Genomic DNA, 20,076 nt, shown 5'->3' with positions numbered 1-20,076 from the left:
GCGTTATCCTGGATTCTTCACTTTCAATGAACAGACAAGTCAGCGCCGTATCCTCATCCTGCTTCAACATTCTTCGCATGCTCAAAAAAACATTTCGCTGGATCCCCTCCGAAACCAGGAAAACAGTCACCCATGCTCTGGTCACGAGCCGACTGGACTACGGAAACACCCTCTACGCAGGCACTACCGCTAAACTCCAAAAGAAACTCCAACGAATCCAAAACGCCTCAGCCAGAATCATATTAGACATCCCACGCAACGAACACATCTCTGGTCACTTGAAAGACCTCCACTGGCTACCCGTCAATAAGAGAATCACTTTCCGACTGCTAACCCACGCACACAAATCACTCTACGACATCGGACCAGAATGCCTCAACTCAAGACTGTCCTTCTACACCCCCTCCCGCCAACTACGCTCCTCCAGCCAAGCCCTCGCCACTGTACCTCGCATCAACAAGACCACCATGGGAGGCAGATCCTTCTCTTACCTGGCTGCTAAAACATGGAACTCACTCCCCACTCACCTTCGCCTTACCCAGAACCACCTAGCTTTCAGAAAGCAACTTAAAACGTGGATATTTGACAAGTAATCCTCCTCCCCCTCCTTAGCGCCTTGAGACCCTCTGGGTATGTAGTGCGCTATATAAATTCTCTGACTTGACTTGACTTGACTTGACGTTCAGAGGAGGCGTTTGACAGACTGGATGACTTTCTGTTGGGGACACCTTTCATGTATAATAAAACCTGTTCTACTTCATTGGTTCCTGGATTCCTTTGGACTACCTTACATCAATTACATTACAAACCCAGGTTTTTGCTAGGCAACTGCTAAAGCATATTTGAAAAAAGAGGAAGGCCCTTCAGGGCTGCCTGGTGTTTACAGTTTTCTGTCTGAAGACATACACAAGGAAAGCGAGCGTTGGATTGGAATGTGAATGCTTGGGGACATGCCAAATGCAGAGAGAACATACATGCTGCTGTAAAAAGAGAACACTAATGCAAAGAGAACACAAATGCTGCCTTTAAAAAAAAAGAAAAACGAAAGCTCCACTCAGCTCACTACTCTTAACCATGAGAAGCAAAGGGATTTTCTGAAAAGCAAGGCACGTTTCAAGCCACACACTTGCAGTGGAGCACTTGAAAAATGTGATATGCCAGCGCACATATATTGTGGAATTCGGTACATATGCTGAAGCAATTCCTTTTACCATGTTGTGCTGCTTCGAAAAAATAATATACTAAGGAGAAATGCAGAAACACTTCATTCTCCCCCTTAGCTACAAAATGCCTGATCCCGCTAGACTCAATCCGATCTTGAAGATGAATAAAACCATTTTAAACAAGAGTGCTCATGTTGTACACGTATGTGCAGATAAACCACATAGGAAGGAACAGAGCAGAGCTTCAAAAGTAGAATTCCTGGCTCCATGTGTGTCTCAAATCCACACACATCATTCTCCACCCATTCAAAGTGTTCGCCGGTGTTGCCCACACGTCTCAACCCTTCTGCGTCCAACCCTGGCCTGCTGTTCCCAACTCGTCACTCTGTGATGAGTTGGGAAAGGTGATCTCTCGTTGACTGACGCACTGTTTTGGAAGGCACAGTCTGTAGCCTGAAGTGCCCCAATAGAGTCAGTCAGCGAGGGTCGTGCATGTCCCAGGGGAAGAGTGGCCCTACGCTCGGGCAGGCCCCAGAAACAAGGTCTGAAATCACATACGTCCGGAAAATCCTGCGACACGGTACATGCGCAGTAAGTGCATGTGACTTTTATTGCTGTGACTGCCTGACCTTCGTGCAGCTTTGCTGTATGATGTAAATATGTATTCTTCAGCAGCAGGTAGGATGCATTTAATAATAAAAAAATATTAAGGAGGCAATTACTATGGGGACGTGCCACCTGCGCTCACACCAAGAAGCCGCCCTTGATTGCCAGTCAGGCCCAGCTTGCACCCTGGGCTCAGTGCCAGAGGCATGTAGCAGACCAAGAGAGTGAGTGTGTTTCTTTTACCTGCAATGGTTGTGACTGAGAGAATTGTGCTGCTAGCCTTGGTACCTACATGCTGTCAGGTGTTAACAGCTGCTAAATTCACCTACCTTCATTATGTGCCCTCTCTTCGGGTCCATAATAGTGGGGCGGGCAGTTAACGGCCGTAAACACTATTAATGCTCTGAGCAGAAGGCAACAATGCTTGTTTAATGCTGTGCCACTCGGGATACATTCTATGCATACTCTCCTGCCCATTACGCAGAGCACCTCAATGCCACTGGTTGGAAAAATAATATTTGGGCATTGCTGCCAAATTTCCCTATTCCATTTACCCACTCACCGTTCGCAGCACGAAAGACTAATGACCAGACTTTAACTTTGGCCCTCGAATGTGACATGAAAGGTGTCCAAAGAGTCTGGCACAAGAACACTGTGCCCAATGTATGTGCTGCCTGTCACGGCTACTTCTGCCAGGGAGAGGGCTGGCATGCTGAGCAGGAGCACAGACAAGAGCTGAACATGTACACAGTTCTGTATTATTGTCCTGCGTCCATGTTGGAATGGGTGACTATGATATCTATGAACTGCCATGATCTGTGCAGGCCCCACAATGTCAAAACCAATAAATGCAATGTCAACGTATGACATAACCTGTGCCCGCATAACAATGTCAATACCCATAATGCAATATCAATGTATGCCATCATTTATGTCTGAACAACAGTGTTCATACCGGCAGTAACAATGTCAATGTTTGGCAAAATATAAGAATTACCTCGATAGGGACCTATATTGCTTTAACACAGAATAAATCCTAACAATATTTATAAATAGGAAGATGCCAAAGAGGAAAGCTCAAGCTTCAAAGTATTGTCAAAACATATTTTTATTTATTTTTTCTTTTCTTTTTTCAGATAAATTTGTTTGAAAACATTTATGCATCTGTACATATCATTTTGTCATATACCATACTAAACAAAAGTTCATCAACATTAACAATACATTTTTGAAATTCCGTAAAGTGCAAATTCAGTTAGGATTTATTCCGTGTTAAAGCAATATAGGTCCCTATAGAGGTAATTCTTATATTTTGCCTGTCTTTGTCTCCCCCCTCTGGACCTAAAATCAACTGGGAGAACTCTCTCTCTGTACAATGTCAATGTTTACCATAATCCAATCAGGCATAGCAATGTTGTGACCAGTAAAAACAATGTCAATGTACGCCGTGCTTTAGACATGCATAACTATGTCAATATCAGTAAAGACAGTCCATATATTCTGTGACAACTGAATGCTCGATGTTGAGAAAGTCAGTATAAATGATACCAAAAGACTGCTTCATTACTTTCAGAAGTTCTAATGAACTTGTATCGTTGCTGTCGGGTTCACCCATGGTGACCTCCCCAACAACCTAGAGTTAGAGACACTTGGTAAGACACGCCTGACAACCCCAACCAAAGTCTATCGAGTGAGAAATCACAGGTGGGGTCACACTTAGTCCACAAACAAACTTGCACCCAGGGAAAACTCTAATCGATCCCACAGACAGTCGCACCACAAACAGGTGCGAGAAAATTGGCCCTAATAAAACACATTTGGCCAAAGGCATGCTTTACCCAAAAATCCCAAAAAGCTAGATGCCACATGTAGGTAGCAGCACTCACCCAATCAGGACACAGCATGCACACCACAAGTAGTGGTCACGCACTCCCACACCGGACATCTGGACACATACACACTGGCCCACACTAGCTCTCCCTGAGGTCTAGAGCCATCTGTGTCATTATTAGATGCCCAAACATGTTAATTTATGATTGAGGTGCTTTTTCAAGAATGCAGAATTGTTTTATTGTACCTTAAATGATGTATATATTGTCAGCCGAAACTTGTACAAAGTGAGACTTTCCTCAGACGCACTCTTACCAGACTCTCCCGGCCACAGCGTTTAATTAAATCAACTTGTTCCTAGACGGACACCTCCCGGAAAAGACCATTTCTCTCATCTATAGGAAACTAATCAATAACATGGCAGATCCACTATCCACTAAGGGAACAGTGATGGCTTAGAACTTGATGACGAGGACTGGCAGGAGGCAATCTCTTCCCCGTGGGTAGTTGCAATCCAGGCCAGGCTGAGATTAGTGCAGCTCAAAATATTACACAGGACTTATGTAACAGGGCCTTGCCTGGTCCCGATGGGAAAGGCAGAGAGAGGAGAGTGTAGAAGAGGGTGTGGGGAATTAGGGACGTTCATCCACATATTGTGGAACTGGCAGCAGATACAATTGTATTGGAGGGACATCCACTACACACTGCGGGAAGTACTGGGGGTTGACATGCAGCCAGAGGCTTGGAGGGGTATCCTAAATGTCTGGAAGCCTACAGATCTCAACACGTACACTACACTACACAATGAGCAATGTTAGCATACATGATAGCAAAAAGGAACATTGCACAGCAGTGGGGAGCAAGTCAGCTGCCCCAATTGAAGAGGTGGGAAGAGGACCTAGACTGGTCAATGTATAGAGAAAAGTCAGTCTACGTGGCCAGAGGGTGCCCTGGGAAATGGAGAAAGGTGTGGGAAGCGTGAAATCACTACAGAGGTGACATCTGTCTCCCACCTTGTCGACAGATCAACACTGAAACTCTTGAAACCCCTTGATTTAATCAGTATATTAACTGTGACCTATATTGAAATGTTCATGATCGTAATGAGAAATGATGAAGTCGCTTGCTTGTAATCAATTGATGTGATTTTGTCAAAACTTTAATAAAAAGAAATATTTTTTTTAAAAATCAACTTGTTCCTGTTTTACCAAAAGCCTCTTGTCTTTTCATTTCTTTAAGGTAAAATCATATCTGAGCAACATCCACAAACATGTTCCGGGTATGTCTGACACTGCTCCTGGTAGAAAAGGCAGAGCCAAGGTCTCCTTGTGCGCTCCATGGAATGAACTTATGGGTGCATTGCATTAGAACTTACAAGCCAGATTCAATTTTTTTGCTAACACACATTATTTTACAGTTTGTAAAGCTCTGTAACAAATTGTACTTCCTCTTGAAAGGACCTATGGGCAATAAACAGTTTCCCCATAATTTTCTCATCCTCCGCAGAGCCATCCACTGCCTACGTTATCAACGTTTCATGTGGGCTCTGCGGCACAGCCTTCAGTCTAAGAACATGCTGGTTTGCAGGAGGTGCCAACAAATTATCCGAATTACTAAAGGTGAAGGCATAATGTATCGTCTCTATGGAAGGAAAAGTATCAGAGTAATAGAGATAGAAGACATCTTCGAGCTACCAGCATACATTGGGATCTGGCTTCTGAGGCACAACACCGTAAACAGCCACTCCACACACAGTGAGCCATTCTGCCCGACCCGGGATGACGACACTCACATAGCGGCCCACCATCCCTTTGCAGCAGAGAGTGGAGACAGATCCGGGGGAGAGGTCAGTGATGATACCGCACCTATAGATCAAAACACAAATCAAAAGTTTGGGATTAGGCAGGACCACCAGTGCCAGCTTTTTCTATTTCTTTGCATAGAACATCTGACCTGAAATCAAAGATGGTGTTATGTTATGTTGGTAAAACCTCTAAAGCACTTGTCCACCAAAGGTTTGAAGGTGCATTTTGGGACAGCTGCTTACTGAGAAAAAGCCATCATCTACTCATAGTAAGCTAGGTCACAAATGATGTCAGAAAGAATGATAAAATCACCAGCCACCACCTCAAACACCTTTCACCAAGCACCCACATAAGAAAGAAGCACTGGCAAAGTCAATAGGCCTTACCAACTTGAGAGATTGGCTTTGCCACTGTCGTTTAGCCTTGTACAGCCGTGTGGCTGCTGTTCAGCATCGCTGAAAGTTAGTGACATGGTGTACAGTGGCATAGGAGAGAATGGAGTGGTGTGGGGTGGCATACCATAAAGTGGCGCAGAGTGGAGCGGGATAGAATGGAGGATCACAGGGTGGAGAAGAGTAAAGTGGCCTAGAGTAGAGTGTAGTTGCAGAGAGTAGAGTGGCGTAATGTGGTGAGACACAGAGTGGCACTGTGTGGGGAGGGAGTGGTGTAAAGTGGCATTCTTTGGAATGGAGAGGCGCAGAATGGAGAGAAGTGGCATAAAGTGGAGTGGCGCAGAGTGGAGTGGCTTTATTTTCGGGGAAGCTGCGAAAGTCGAATGTTTATTTTTGCTTTCAAAGACTGCACACTGTTATGGTACTAATTGGTACTGAAGGGAACTACTGTGTGTGGCTGGGCTCCTTCTTAAAGGTCAGATTGTGTCACTTACAGTGAAGGTAACCAAAGGCTGATTAAGAGATTAAGTGATGTTCCCAAAATCACAGGATGTTCAGCCGACTCTGATACTCAAACCTGCTTCCCCAGCTCCAAAGTCGACAGCTCTAGCTGATTCGCCACATCCTGGTAACTGGTAGGGTTTATAGTTTGCACTCAGGTGGATTCCAACTGCCTACAAACTATCTACCCAGAATCCCTTTTTGAGCAACTCAGTGCTCTAAAATGGTCATGAGAGTTAACCGTATATGCAAGACAATAATTCACTAAGGACTTATTTCAGGAAATATTACTATATTTGAGACATATAAATTGCATTGACACAGCATTTTGAATTATTCAAATGGTGAATACCACTTGGGAAAGGTGCAGTGTTGGTGAATGAGCCAGACTTTTTAGCTAGGTGTTAGTTTGACTCCTTATTGCCTGCTGACAGTCGGTGTGATCTTGTGGAAGTGATTCAATGGGTCCTGCTGGAGTGGCAACCAAAATACCGACGTCATGGGCCGGAGAACTGGTTCAATACTGATAACTCAATACTCGACTGACTCGGAGTTTCTGAATACTGGTCGGAACCGATTAGGAATGACCGAACGGTTACCTTTCCATCGTAGTCGGTCGGTCGGATATGTTTCTGACTTGGTCAGAAACAGGTTCGACACAGTTTAGGAAAATGCAAATGAGGTTTGGAGCCTTTCCGACCGACATCGTAGTCAGGCCCAATGTGTGGGAGCCTGCCCGGATAAGCCACTGCTTGGAAACTACACCGGGTCTGGACCGGCTCAAGACTATCAATTACCTTTAAATATAACAACCAATCATCTGCAGAGTGCTATTGTGAGCCAGCCATGTTTATGCCCATGCAACTGGAAATATATCACTCCGACAGCGCCTCTAGACCCTCACGGGTGAAGCAGCCGCGCTTTACAAATCCTGATAGATTGATTGATAAATAAACACAGGCAGGGCAGCCAACGAGCACCATAACCAAGCGATTGCACCTCAGGATGCAACCTTCCAAACACAGCACATTGACATAAACACAACACATTATACTCAAGATATCACTTTGGCTGCTTTTTCACATTTAATCAACATAAAGAGGTTGTATTCTTGCTGCGCATCTGCACGGGCCACGTAAAAATAGATTGACTTCGTCACTAAACACATGATGGTAAACTGGGCACAGTAAAATTTAACCCAAACATTGCTGAAGTGAAAAAAAGTGCTATGACACGGTCAGCGGTGGCTGCATCATAGTGGTATTTTTTGTTGCTGGTGCGGCGGCAGAGCCGTAGGGGAGGGACAACAAGGAATATGTCATGGTGTGGCATTGGTTCTGCGAGCACATTCCATGCCCTATAATCCATTACTCCTATCGTGCATATGCGCATGACTGAAGATGCATGAAGGCAAAGTACCCTCCTGCATGTGAGCTGTAAGTGATGCAGGAAAGTAGACAGGATGAAGTTGTCCTGGGTATGTAACCTTAAATCCAAGAACTTAATTAATTTAGCGTGTCATTATTGCATACTACAATTTGGCGACGACTGGAGAACATACTAACTTTTGGAAACTCTAGGACGTATACAACGCAAAATATGGAATTAAAATTTGATTGATGACTGCTCGGCAGGGTTGGATTGGGATAAAAAATCGGCCCGGGGACACCAAAAAAAAGTGGCCCTCGTTTGCATATTGCCTTTCCGCAAAACACTGCTTTAGCGAAGTTGTATGAATAGAAAGGGGGTGGGGGGCATGGTTTATTAACTTCACTTATATAAAAAGAAATGCACAGATTAGTTCATACTGGTGAAACACACATGAATGCAAGTGAGGTCACTTCTGCTCAGGCCCCAAGCCCCCACTCAATCAGCATACATTAATGGGCCAGCGGCCCAGGGAGAGAAAGGGAGTGATATCTCCGCCCATCTGCCTCTAGAAATGCCACTCAGGCACCCACTGGGCCGCTGGCGGCATCCGAACAGCACACACAGCTCCCAGGCTGCACAAAAAAAGCAGCCTACAGCTAAAACTCGGGGAACATCACTTACAACGCATTTTTTACAACGCACTACCATTACATCGCAACCATTACAACGCAAACCATTACAACGCATTGCACTGGGGGGCGCTCTAGGATAGGGAATATATTTAATTTACTATCCAACACCTTCCCTGCTATCCACGGGGACTGGAGTTGGAATAGTAAATTAAGTAATTCACTATCCAGCGCCTAAAAGCATTATGCGTTGTAATGGACTGCGTGGTAAAAACCGCGTTGTAAAGGCATGCGATGTAAAAGCATGCGTTGTAGTGACACCAATCCCTAAAACTCAGCTACAGGCCCTTCGCCCATTTCCCGAGAGACCGCATTATCAATCCGACCCTGTGTCACATGTTTTACTATCTCCTGTTTCATTTGTGTTTATCACGGATTTTGCCATGTAGATATTCCAAACCGAAATCTGGTCCCTCAATCTTAAATCATACATTTGGAGCAATTACTGGAGCCAGTTGAAGGTTCGGCAATCAGCACTGAGCCTGCCTCAAAATCTTAGGGGCAGATTTACAATAAGTGGCGCATCCCTGCATATCAGCAGGGATGCGCCAGTTATTGTGCGCCGCAGCTCCGCCACTCTGGATGCGCCGCATTTACAAAGCTGCGCACCATGGGGTAAAAACGGCACAGATGTGTCACGCATCTGTGCCGTAAAGGCGGCGCATTGCTGGAGTTGCGTCGCAAGCGCAACGCAGCTCCAGGAATGCTCTGGGGGGCCCTATTCTTACAATGAATGCGTCAATCCTTACACCTGCTTCAAGCAGGCACAGGGGTTTGACGCAGCATGGGCCCAAAAGTAACTGAGTGAAATCTTGTAGATTTCACTCAGCCACTTTTAGGAGGTGTCCCTGTACAGGAACCCCCGCCCCCCCCTGCGCAGGGACGCTTGCTTCTGGCACAGGGCTTTACAACGTGACGCATCTCCCAGATGCGTCACGTTGTACGTACCCCGCACCATGGCGCATCTTTTGCGCCGCCACAGCATCACAAAAGTGATGCAATGGGGGCGCAAGGGGCTTGTAAATCTGCCCCTGACTGTTACACTTCCTGGAGTCTCGGGAGATTCACTGCTAGTGCCGCTCGCGCCTCCCACCAGCCTCCTCATCTCGTGTTGGGGCTGTCCGCCTCCCATCTCGGTGCCACGCGCTGCTGCTGCCTTCACTTTGGGAGTGCTGGTGCAGCGCGCTCTGCAATCTTCACAGAGTTATGGTGCTGCATGGTCTGCAATCCTCGCGGAGTGCAGGTCCTTTTCGCTGAGCACTGGTGTCACGTCGTCCTCATTGGTCTCTGTGTGCGGGTGCCGCATACTCTTTCTTCTCTGGCTGCAGGGCTTTAAGTTGGCCGGGTCTTGCCAGTGCTCAGCGCCGGCAGTTCTTTAACCCCTTCCATGCTGATGACGAACCCCAGCCGTCATGCACTACAGTGCTCGTGTGCTGATGACGGCTGGGGTTCGTCATGACCCGCCCCTGTTCATTTGTTTACAGCACAGGGGCGGAAACGGGCCAGCAGTGAAGGGGTTAAAGCAGGTGCCGAGATGGGTCTCTATCAGACTCTACATTTTTGCCCTCACCATGAAAAAATAAATCTTACCTCAGCAGCAGTGCCAACCTTCACTGCCTTTGAAGTAACTTCAAAGAGACTCCTTGTAGTTCTTTCACAGTCTCCTCATTATAGAACTTAAGCCTTTTCAATATACTATACTCAAAGGCATGCCAGGGCTTTAGGTTGGCCGGGTCTCACCAGTGCTGAGCACCGGCAGTTTTTTTAAGGGGGCCTCGAAACGGCTCTCTATCGGGCTCTGTTTTGTGCCCTGGCGGTCCCATTTTTTCCGGACTGCAGTGACCGCAGGCACATCTATGTGCACCTGCTCACACTGCTCACTTCTCACTAGTGTGCGCTGCTCACACTGCTTACTTCTCACTAGTGGAGAAGTTAAGACATGACGTCATGCCAGGTGAGCGTTGTAGGAGAAGGGAAATCCTTTAAAAAGAGTCATTTTCTCTCTGGATTTCCCTTCTCTTCTTGAAACTCAAGAGCAGCAACATCGTCGTGGTGTCAGCAGGTCTTTAAGTGGAAGCTTTTTCAATATTACATACAACAAGCCATAGTTGCTGCTTATTTGTCTTATGCAACTAACAACCATTGACAAAGTCAATATTCCTTCCTTGTTATAGGTATGATGTTACTTGTATCATATATCTGGACGCAATGGCAGAAACCGCAAAATACAAGTCGGGCGGCACACTATGCTAAGCACAGATTATTAGTTTATGTTTTTTTAAGCCACACCCTTAATTACATTGGCCATGCCCCTATGAGAGACCCCCCCCCCCAATTTTTTCATCCCACTTAAAGCCCTGGGCATGGATATTGCTTATTTATCTTATGAAACTAAAAACCATTGACAAAGCCAGTAGTGCTGGCTTGTAAGTGTAATGTTACTTGTGTAGTATAGATCTGAATGTGATGACAGAAGTAGCAAAATAGCAGTCAGGCAGCCCACTAAGCTGAGCATAGATTCTCAGCTTCCGTGCTTTTAAGCCACGGCCTTAATTATATCGGCCACGCCCCTTTCAGAGACCCTCCAGTTTTTTAAATCCCACTCAAAGCCCTGTCTGGCTGTTCTCCACGCACTTGTGGTTGCACACATTACAGAGGTATTGTGGCATCATTTTCTTCAGCCATGGACATTCAGGAAGAATATTAAACGTTTTTATGGATTCTGTTTATCAACAGGTTTGGCTTTTAGGGAGTCTATTTTTTATGAAGATTGACTTTGTTTCCTCCTCTCATTTTGGACAGCACTTTATAGAGGCTATCACTAAGGCGTTATACTTTGGAACCACAGTTACGTTTTGGTTTGCATTTCTTTAACATTTCCTTTCCACAGGTCCTCCACTGCAGTGGAGAACTTGAGTATCAGATTGAATACTGGAGAAAATAGATATCAGTGTCTATTGTGGAGTGTTGCGTTAGTATTGTTTTGTCTTGCATTATTTCACCATGCAGACTATTTCTCCTCCACTTTTCTGGCTGTGCCAGGTAAACCACTGCTGAAATGGTCAAAGTGGAAAAAGAAATTTAATAATTGTTTAAAAGTTTGTCGTATGAATTTGTTAGTGGAAAAGAAAGTCTCCTTACTTCTGCATTGTTTAGGATCTGAAGGGCAGGAAGTGTTATAACACTTACCCGATGTATTTGATGAGGAAGGAAGTAATGAAGCATCCAGTGTAAATGAGTTTAAGTTATGTATAATAAAAAGTTGGACAGATATTAAATATTGACCCAAACTGTCTATAATCTTAGAACGATACTATTTTGGCATGCAGGCATAATAACCTGAGGAGTCTGCTGAAGATTATGTTACTACTTTAAAACAGCACCTACTCGCAATTTTGGTCGTATGATGTGGCTCTGATGTGGTGCTGGTGAATGACATTGGTGTGGAAATGATGATGGATTCTGGAGCATGTTTGACTTTGATGTACTATTTGAAAAATACTTTAAAGGGTGAGTTGAGTTATATGAAATGGTTTTTAAGGCCTAAGCTTATGGAGGTAAACCAATAGAGTTGGTTGGTCATTTTAATGGGGGATTTTGTTTTAAAGGTAATGAGGCAGAAGGAAAGGTTTATGTTCCTGTGGTTGGTAATATTGTGTTGAGCGGGCTGCCTCAGAAGGTATTGGGTATAACACTTAACCTCAGTGGTGCTCCCCAAGTACAAATTCAGTTCAACTGTGTCGATAGGCTATCTTAAGCTTTGATGAATTATTTTCTGTTGATCTTTTAGTCGAGTGTAGGTTGATTAAAGAACTATTTGCATGACTTAAAATTGAAGGCAGATGCCAATCCCTTTTCATGCAAGGTGAGGAACATTCTGTATAGTGTCAGAGAAGTGGTTACGCTCGAACTGGATAGGCTGTGCAGAGCGGGATTTCTTGAGCAAGTTGAAGCAATGGACTCGTTGGCTCCCATAGTGGTAGCGTGCAAGCCGGATAACAAAATTAGACTATGTGTTGATTTGAGGGAACTCAATAAAAGAGTACTGGAGGACAAATTTTCCTTGCTGAACATTACCAAAATGGTAGGGACTCTATCAGGTGCTAGGTGGTTCACCATGCTGGATCCTTTGTCAGCGTATCATCATGTCAAGCTCACTGAACGCTCTAAGGATTTGACTTCCTTTATCAAGCAGTTTGGCACATACCGATTCAATCACATGCCCTTTAGTCTCTGTTCTGCCGCCTCTGCTTCAGAGGTCAATGTCAAGAATATTTGGTGGTATGAAAGAAGTTCTGTACTTTCAGAATGATATTTTGATATTTGGTAAAGCCAGAGAACAGCACCTGTGCAGAGTCAAGGAAGTCTTAAAGTAATATTTGAGAATGGGGATACCCTCAAGGCAAAAAAAATGCTAATTTGCTCTGAAAGAAATAGAATATTTGGGGCATTATATTGCAGCCAAAGGAGTTAAGCCCAAATTGTCAAGATCAGTCGAAAAGGTGGATGTGCAAACGTTCTCGGGAATGATAGAGTTTTACTTATTTTGTGCCCAATGTTGGAAGCAGAGCATGTGCCTTGAGGGGTTAGTTGAGAAAAGGAGTTGTCTTTGACTGGAATAAAGACTGTGAGAAAGAATGTGAAGATATAAAGCTACGTCTTAAGAAAGCGCATTTGAATAGCTTTGTCCCTGGATTATTATGCTCAGTTTTGACTGAAGTAAGTGTTAAAGGTGTTGGGGCTGTATTGAAACAAGAGCAAGAAGGTTGTGAGATTGTCATTGCTTTTGCCTCCAGAGCATTGAGGGGGTCTGAGGTAAGATACCCTACCATTGAGAAGGAATCATGAGCCGTATACTGGGCACTTAGAAAATTAAAGAAATTCTTATGGGGGAGAGATTCAGTGTGTGCATTGACTTTAAGCCTATACATGAGATTTTTGAGAAGAAGAGAATTGATTAAGAATCCAGTCACATTTGTGAGTGGATTGTGGCTTTGAAAAAATTTCAATTCAATGTGAAGTACGTGCCTGGCATTACCAATAAAACTGCAGATTGTCTCTCGAAGTTGGTAACCTCAGATAGTGGTGTTGACTGTAGTGATGATTGGTGATTGGATGAAAACATCAGAGTGTGTGTGATTACAGAAGGATGTATTAGTGAGGCTGAATAGTTGGATGAATTGAGTAGGGATACAATACTCTGTAGGGTGCAAGAGATGATTGTTACTGGGAGTAAAAGGGAATCATCCAGTGAATATGCGATGGTTTTGTGCAAAATACGCGGTTTGGTTATGAGAAACCAAAGGCTGATACCACGTAGGACACCTAGGCATAAGTAAAACTAAATGGAGATTGAGAACTGATTATTGATGGCTGGGAATGGACATGCAGGTTGAATATGTCATAATAGAGTGTGTTGAGTGTTCATTGAGCGATAAAACTAAGATTGTGAGAACACCTCCCATGGTATGCAAGGAAGTACTTTTATATCCTTGGGATGAGGTTTTCATAGACATTTTACATCCTCTCAGCATTGGGACCAGGCCTGTCCATATTCATGTTTTCAAGGTAGCCTGAAGTAGCTATTGTATCAGAAATCACCACAACATCTGGAATTAAATTCTTGGAGAAGATTTTTAGCAGAAAGACCAATCCTGGAACAGTCCTTAGTGACAATAGAGTTCAGTTTACTTCACAAATGATGGAGAATTTCCTGCGGGAAAGAGGTATAGTGCACAAGAAGTGCTCTCTCTATCATCCACAAACTAATAGGATGGTGGAGAAATTCAACTGGACTGTGAAAGAGAGCATGTAATTTCCCAGAGTGAATTGGAAAGGTTAGAAGGAAGTGTTGTGGAGAAAGAGTGAGGCTAACGGGGTTACACTACATAGTACCACAGAGCCAACTTCTTTAGAGTGACTTCGAAGAAAACGATCTAATACTGCTCCTTGTCCTCATTGGATAAAAACAGTACATTTCAGATTGAGTTTGAATGGTTGGGATGCTGTGAGAACGTAGAGGAGTGTGTGTTGAGTGGAAAAAAACAAATTCAAAGAAAATTGAATTATGACTAGCGTAAAGGAGTTTCTGATGTCAAGGTGAACATTGGTGATATAGTAGTGGTAAAACATCCTGTTAGTCACCATAATCATTCCAAATTCACCAAGCCTTTCAAGGTGGTTACATTGTTTTAAAATGCTGTGAAGTTAGATGATGGACGTATTTGGAATCTCAAAGGTATTGCTGTGGTTAATTGATTTTGTCAGGGTATTAGGAGTACATCGTGTTTGTTGTGTTGCAGTGGGGTGTGCTTCTTTTTCATTTTCTTTGTTTGGTAATTCTCTTCTTGTCTTGGTGTTGTCTTTTGTTTTGAATATGGGGGAAGATGTATGGTACTGGTTCTGAAAGCACATTCAATGTACTGCTATGTGTGACCTAATGTGTGGTTGTAGAAACCTTTGAGTGGAGACTTAGTGCTGGACTTGTGAGGAGATGGCAGGAGTCGGGAGTCCTTTTCCAGAATAAAGAGCACAATTTTCACCTTTATTTTGCTTGTGATTACTGGATACCACGGTATTCACCTGTTACAACGCAATTTTTACAACGCACTACCACTACAACGCAGGCATTACAACGCATACCATTACAACGCATTGCGCTGGGGGGCGCTCTAGGATAAGAGGTAAGTTTAATTTACTATCCAACACCTTCCCTAGGGTCCACGGGGACTGGAGTTAGAATAGTAAATTATACTTACCACTATCCAGCACCCCAAAGCGCTATGCGTTGTAACGGTATGCGTTGTAAATACCGCGTTGTAATGGTATGCGGAGTAAAAGTATGCGTTGTAACGTCATACATCCGGATACCACTTATGGTCTTCAGCAACAGGGAGGGGAGTGATTGTGCCCACCTCATTTCTCCTGTGGAGCCTCCTGCATGTGAACTGTGAGTGACACATTCTATATGAATAACACCCTCAAGTGGGCAACTACCTATAATTTTCTTGAGAGCGTCCATTACATTTTTCAGTCTCAACCAACATCAAGGAATGCACATTATCCTGTTTCTTCAACATTTTACAGTTCTCCTGAGAAATGTAAAATGTTAAAGAAACAGGATAATGCGCTGTTATTTATATAGATGGACATTACAGTTTTATTGTGACTTTGATATTTAAAAAAAGTTTTGAAAATACCAAAAGTATAATTTAAAAGCATGAAATTATTTCTCCCAATTTTTAAATTATATGCTTTTTATCATACATATCTGTCCTCGCACTATGCACTTTTATTAACATTATTGCACCTTTTTTGCAAATTTGCACTGAATTCATTATGTTACTTTCAATATATCCAACTACGTGTTCCAGCAGCCAGTGGGGCAGGAAGTAACTAAAGTATTGGAAATGAATGAGGGACAGTATTTCCTTGTAACCAACCCATGATCAAGGTCTGAGGCTAGACCGAAATGCTTTGGATGTTTGTTTGTGCTGAACAATACCATTCTGCAAAGTTACTTCCTGTGAGTGCCCTCGTTTGTGTTGTGCTTCTGCACAGATTGGAAATTAGAAACTGGCATGGTTTGGCCCAGAGGAGTCATGCACTGCCTGTGAATAAAGAGCACCAACCACAACAGAAACCAATACAGGGAGAAGTATGTGTATATGTATATGTATGTGTGTGTGTGTGTGTATATATATATATTCACTGAAAAAAACATAGGTTTCAAACATGTTATAGTTAGGGAATTGGCATGTAAAAAACCTTAGAAATTCACCGAAAAAACATAGGTTTTAGGGGTGTTATAGTTAGCTCGACATTTCGCTCGTACAAAACCATTGAAATTCCTCCGTTATAGCTAGTTGTACTAACTATAACTCGCGCGCCCGCAATCCACTGCTGATGATGTCACATATTACATCATTCATGACATGGTCAGCGACATCACTGATAACATCTCAAATGACATCACTGATGACATCATCCAGTGAATGGGGTTTGGTTCAATATTTAAATATATATTATATATATAGCAATCTGCATTGGAGAATGAGTGGAAGTATAAGTGTTGGGATGAAGGATTTACTAGCAGTGTGATTGACCGTTTAAGTCACTAATTTAAAGTGTGTCACTAAATATATGGGATAGTGATTTAACTGTGTAAATATCTGTATCACTCTGTCTCTTGATGTGTAAACTACTGCATAAGTTGGTTAGTAGCTATGTGAAAGTCTATATTAGTTATTGATTAGTTAAGTGAGTATTTGTATGGGAGAGTACATGTATGTGTGTTTGGGTGGAAGGTGTGTGACTGTCCAAAGATCTGTAAATAGATGATTTAGTAGGTATATGAGGTTAAGACTGCAATAAATGCATTTATTGCCCAGATACGTACTGATATTAACCGTTGAGACTCATGGTCCACCACTATTAGCGTGATATTGAATATCCATATTATCTACAGATGCATTTATTGCCCAGGTACGTACTGATATTAACCGTTAGGACTCATGTTCCACCACCATTAGCGTGATATTGAATATCCATATTATCTACAGATAACTCCTTTGAGAATTACCTACAAGGGTGTCGGCTGACAACCCCGCCCACTGAGGCTTCGGAAGAAGCCTCAATACCTTCAAATTACCAGGTGAGCAGGCCAATTTCGGCCTTGTCTCACTTTCCTTCTCACAGTAACACACACCCCGTACTAAAGACACCCCTTATTCATTCGCAGGTTGTCCGTCCTTTTGTCCTGATGAAGACCCGAAACGGTTGCTAATAAGTCCGCACCATCTACTAGGGTCGAAACGTTGATGTTACACTATGAATCTGTCCAAACTGAATCTCAGTGAATAAAACTAATAACCATGTTGCATGAGATTATTGATGTGATAAGATGGACTGATGTTATTTTATATGTCTATATGTTATTTTGTCACTGCATATTCACTTAATCACTTATCACTATCACTCACCTTAGTGCTTCACCATAACCAGAATTTCAGTTGTTTTTGGACAACCAATGTTTTTAAACTTGGATATATTTATGCAAATTTCCAAAAATAAGAATACCTTTGCAAAAATCATAAACTGTGGTGTGTGTTCTTCCATTTATTTGCAAATGTCGTAAATAGCAGTTCCATGATTGATAATGTGAAATGTATTATAAATATCTAATGGTGTTCAACATTACAAAGAAATTTGTCTTGAATCCCGACAGAACCAATGTTTTTGTTTGATACTTAGTACTCAGGTTCTGAGGGTCACTGAGTTACCCCATTATAAATAATGGTAAACAGTTGTTTGGGTAAGAGAATGTCTTTATGGGTGTAATTATGAGTACCTATATTTCTCAATGATACATTTCCAACAAAGTACAAATATAAAAGACAGTGTATGTGACAGTTGTTGTATATAAACAAGTATACATAAGACTCAGTGATTGACCCCCCCCCCCCATCTCCCTCCTCTAAAACCCCTGACGACCTTGCTGTCACGGAATTGGCAACAAATCTACCTTACAAGATACAAAACCCTCTAATTCAACAAATCCTATCCAGGGGAACGATAACTACAACAGGTGGATCACCAACTCTTTAAACTTGGTACTCCCTATGAAAAGTCTTCGTCCCAAGCGGGGCAACCCAACAGCCCCATGGTACACAGACGACCTACGGAAGGCCAAACGCGCCTGCAAGCAAATAGAAAGAAAATGGCGCCTTGACTACTGCCCTGCAGACAAAGTCAGTAACAGAGCAGCTATTAAAAATTATAAAGCCGATATCCAACGAGCTCAGGCCACATACTATCAACAAAAAATAGATAATGCTGCGTCCAAACCCAAGGAGATCTACCGTATAGCCAAATCCCTCCTGCGACTCCCTAAGACCCCTAAAGTCCACAACAACACCCAGATCCATTGCGAGGAAATAGCGGAATTTTTTCATCATAAAATTGAATTGATCAACTCCTCCTTCCCCATACGGCTACCACGCCCAGAGACCCCACCAACACTGACCCCATGGCAGCACCATTCAGTGTTCTTAACAACTTTCCAGCTCTGGATAAAACCAATCTGGAAAAGTACATGAGAATGGTCAAATCAGGAGCCCCGACTGATCCAGCTCCACCTAGGGCTCTCATCCAAATAACCAGGCAGATATCACCCACCATTCAAGACCTGCTCAATTCCTCCCTCGACACTGGCATTGTCCCACCCTTATGGAAGAGAGCTATGGTCAAAGCTCTATTAAAGAAACCTACCCTCGACCAATCCAACCCCTCTAACTACCGACTTATATCCCTTTTACCCTGGCTCAGTAAAATTCTGGAAAAACATGTCAACTCAGCCCTGACAGACTTTCTAGAATCCAACAACACATTGGACCCCACCTAGACTGGTTTTAGGCCCCGTCACGGAACTGAGACTGCCCTGATTGCAGTGACGGAGGAGGCAAGAAGGATCTTGGACGGTGGCAGCTCTACGGCCATCGGCCTACTTGACCTGAGTGCCACCTTCGCTACCGTAAATCAGAGCATACTACTCCATCGCCTTAGTATGATTGGAGTGTCAGGTATAGCACTCACCTGGATGGAATCATTCCTTACAGATAGATCCTTCCAGGTATTCGAAAAGGAATTCACCTCCTCTAGTAAACCTCTTAACTGTGGAGTGCCTCAGGGCTCCTCCCTGAGTCCTACCCTTTTTAATGTTTACCTTAGCCCCCTAGCTGATGTCGTCCGCCCTTTTGTGGTAAAAATTGTCACCTACGCGGACGACACTCAGCTGGTGGTAGCACTGGACCCCCCTCTCAACTCTAACCACAGCTTACACAATTGCCTGAAAGCTGTTGCGTACTGGATGTCGGCCTCCCATCTAAAACGTAACGGGGACAAAACAGAGGTAATGCTCCTGGGGAATAATATCTCGAAATCCATCGACACCATCTGGCCCCTCTGTTTAGGTAGCCCCCCTCAACCTAAGGATCAAATCAAGAGCCTTGGGATCTGGCTCGATCACAATCTCACCTTCAACTACCAAGCCACCAAACTAGCCGCTATCTGCTTTGGACTGATGAGATTGCTCCGCAAGATCCTTCCCCTTCTCCCGTTTCACTCTAGACGGATTATGGTCCAAGGACTAATCCTGTCGCGCCTCAACTGCGGTAACGCCCTATATCTAGGCGCTCCACAGTCCACACTGTCCAAACTACAAGTCATCCAAAACTGCGCGGCAAGAATCCTCTTGAACCTTCCTCGTCGATCCCCAGTCAAAGCCAGATTGAAGGACCTTCACTGGCTCCCTGTAAAAGCCAGAATAGAATTCAAGAGCATGTGCGTCGCGCACCGCTCCTACTGGGAAACAGGCCCGCCATAAATCACCGCTTGGTGGAAGCCTACAGTCCTTCCCGGGCCCTCAGATCCGCGACCTCCTACCTAACCTCCGTACCACGCATCAGAAGAGCCAGATGCGGAGGCCGCTCGCTCTCTTACAACCTGGCCAGGATCTGGAATTCTCTTCCCCTTGCAATTAGGTCAGAACCCAACCTGCTCACCTTTCGAAAGCTCTTAAAAACCTGGCTTTTTAATAAATCCCACACTTAACCTGCCCCTCTGCCTCCCGCACTCCCACCCCTACAGCTCAACTCCTCAGTTTTTCTTTAGCACTGGGACGCCTTCGGGTAGCCATCGGGCTTTACAAATCCTCATTCCA

The 20,076-nt window shown here is 43.8% G+C and overlaps 1 protein-coding gene across 1 annotated transcript in view; it reads right to left on the bottom strand.

The window, feature by feature from the left end:
• Positions 1-4,736: 4,736 nt before the first annotated feature.
• Positions 4,737-20,076, bottom strand: part of LOC147724850 (fucolectin-4-like) — an 84,847-nt gene continuing 69,507 nt past the window's right edge. The window contains exon 4 of the mRNA XM_086966342.1: positions 4,737-5,464. Within this exon, the coding sequence (XP_086822468.1) occupies positions 5,290-5,464 (175 nt within the window). The 3' untranslated portion in view covers positions 4,737-5,289. The remainder of the gene's footprint in view (positions 5,465-20,076) is intronic.

This window comes from Lissotriton vulgaris, chromosome 4_1 (assembly GCF_964263255.1).
Source record: "Lissotriton vulgaris chromosome 4_1, aLisVul1.2, whole genome shotgun sequence".
In the NCBI taxonomy this organism is placed as follows: domain Eukaryota; kingdom Metazoa; phylum Chordata; class Amphibia; order Caudata; family Salamandridae; genus Lissotriton; species Lissotriton vulgaris.
The sequence above is the reverse complement of the archived record's forward strand: the minus strand, read 5'-3'. Positions and strand labels throughout refer to the sequence as shown.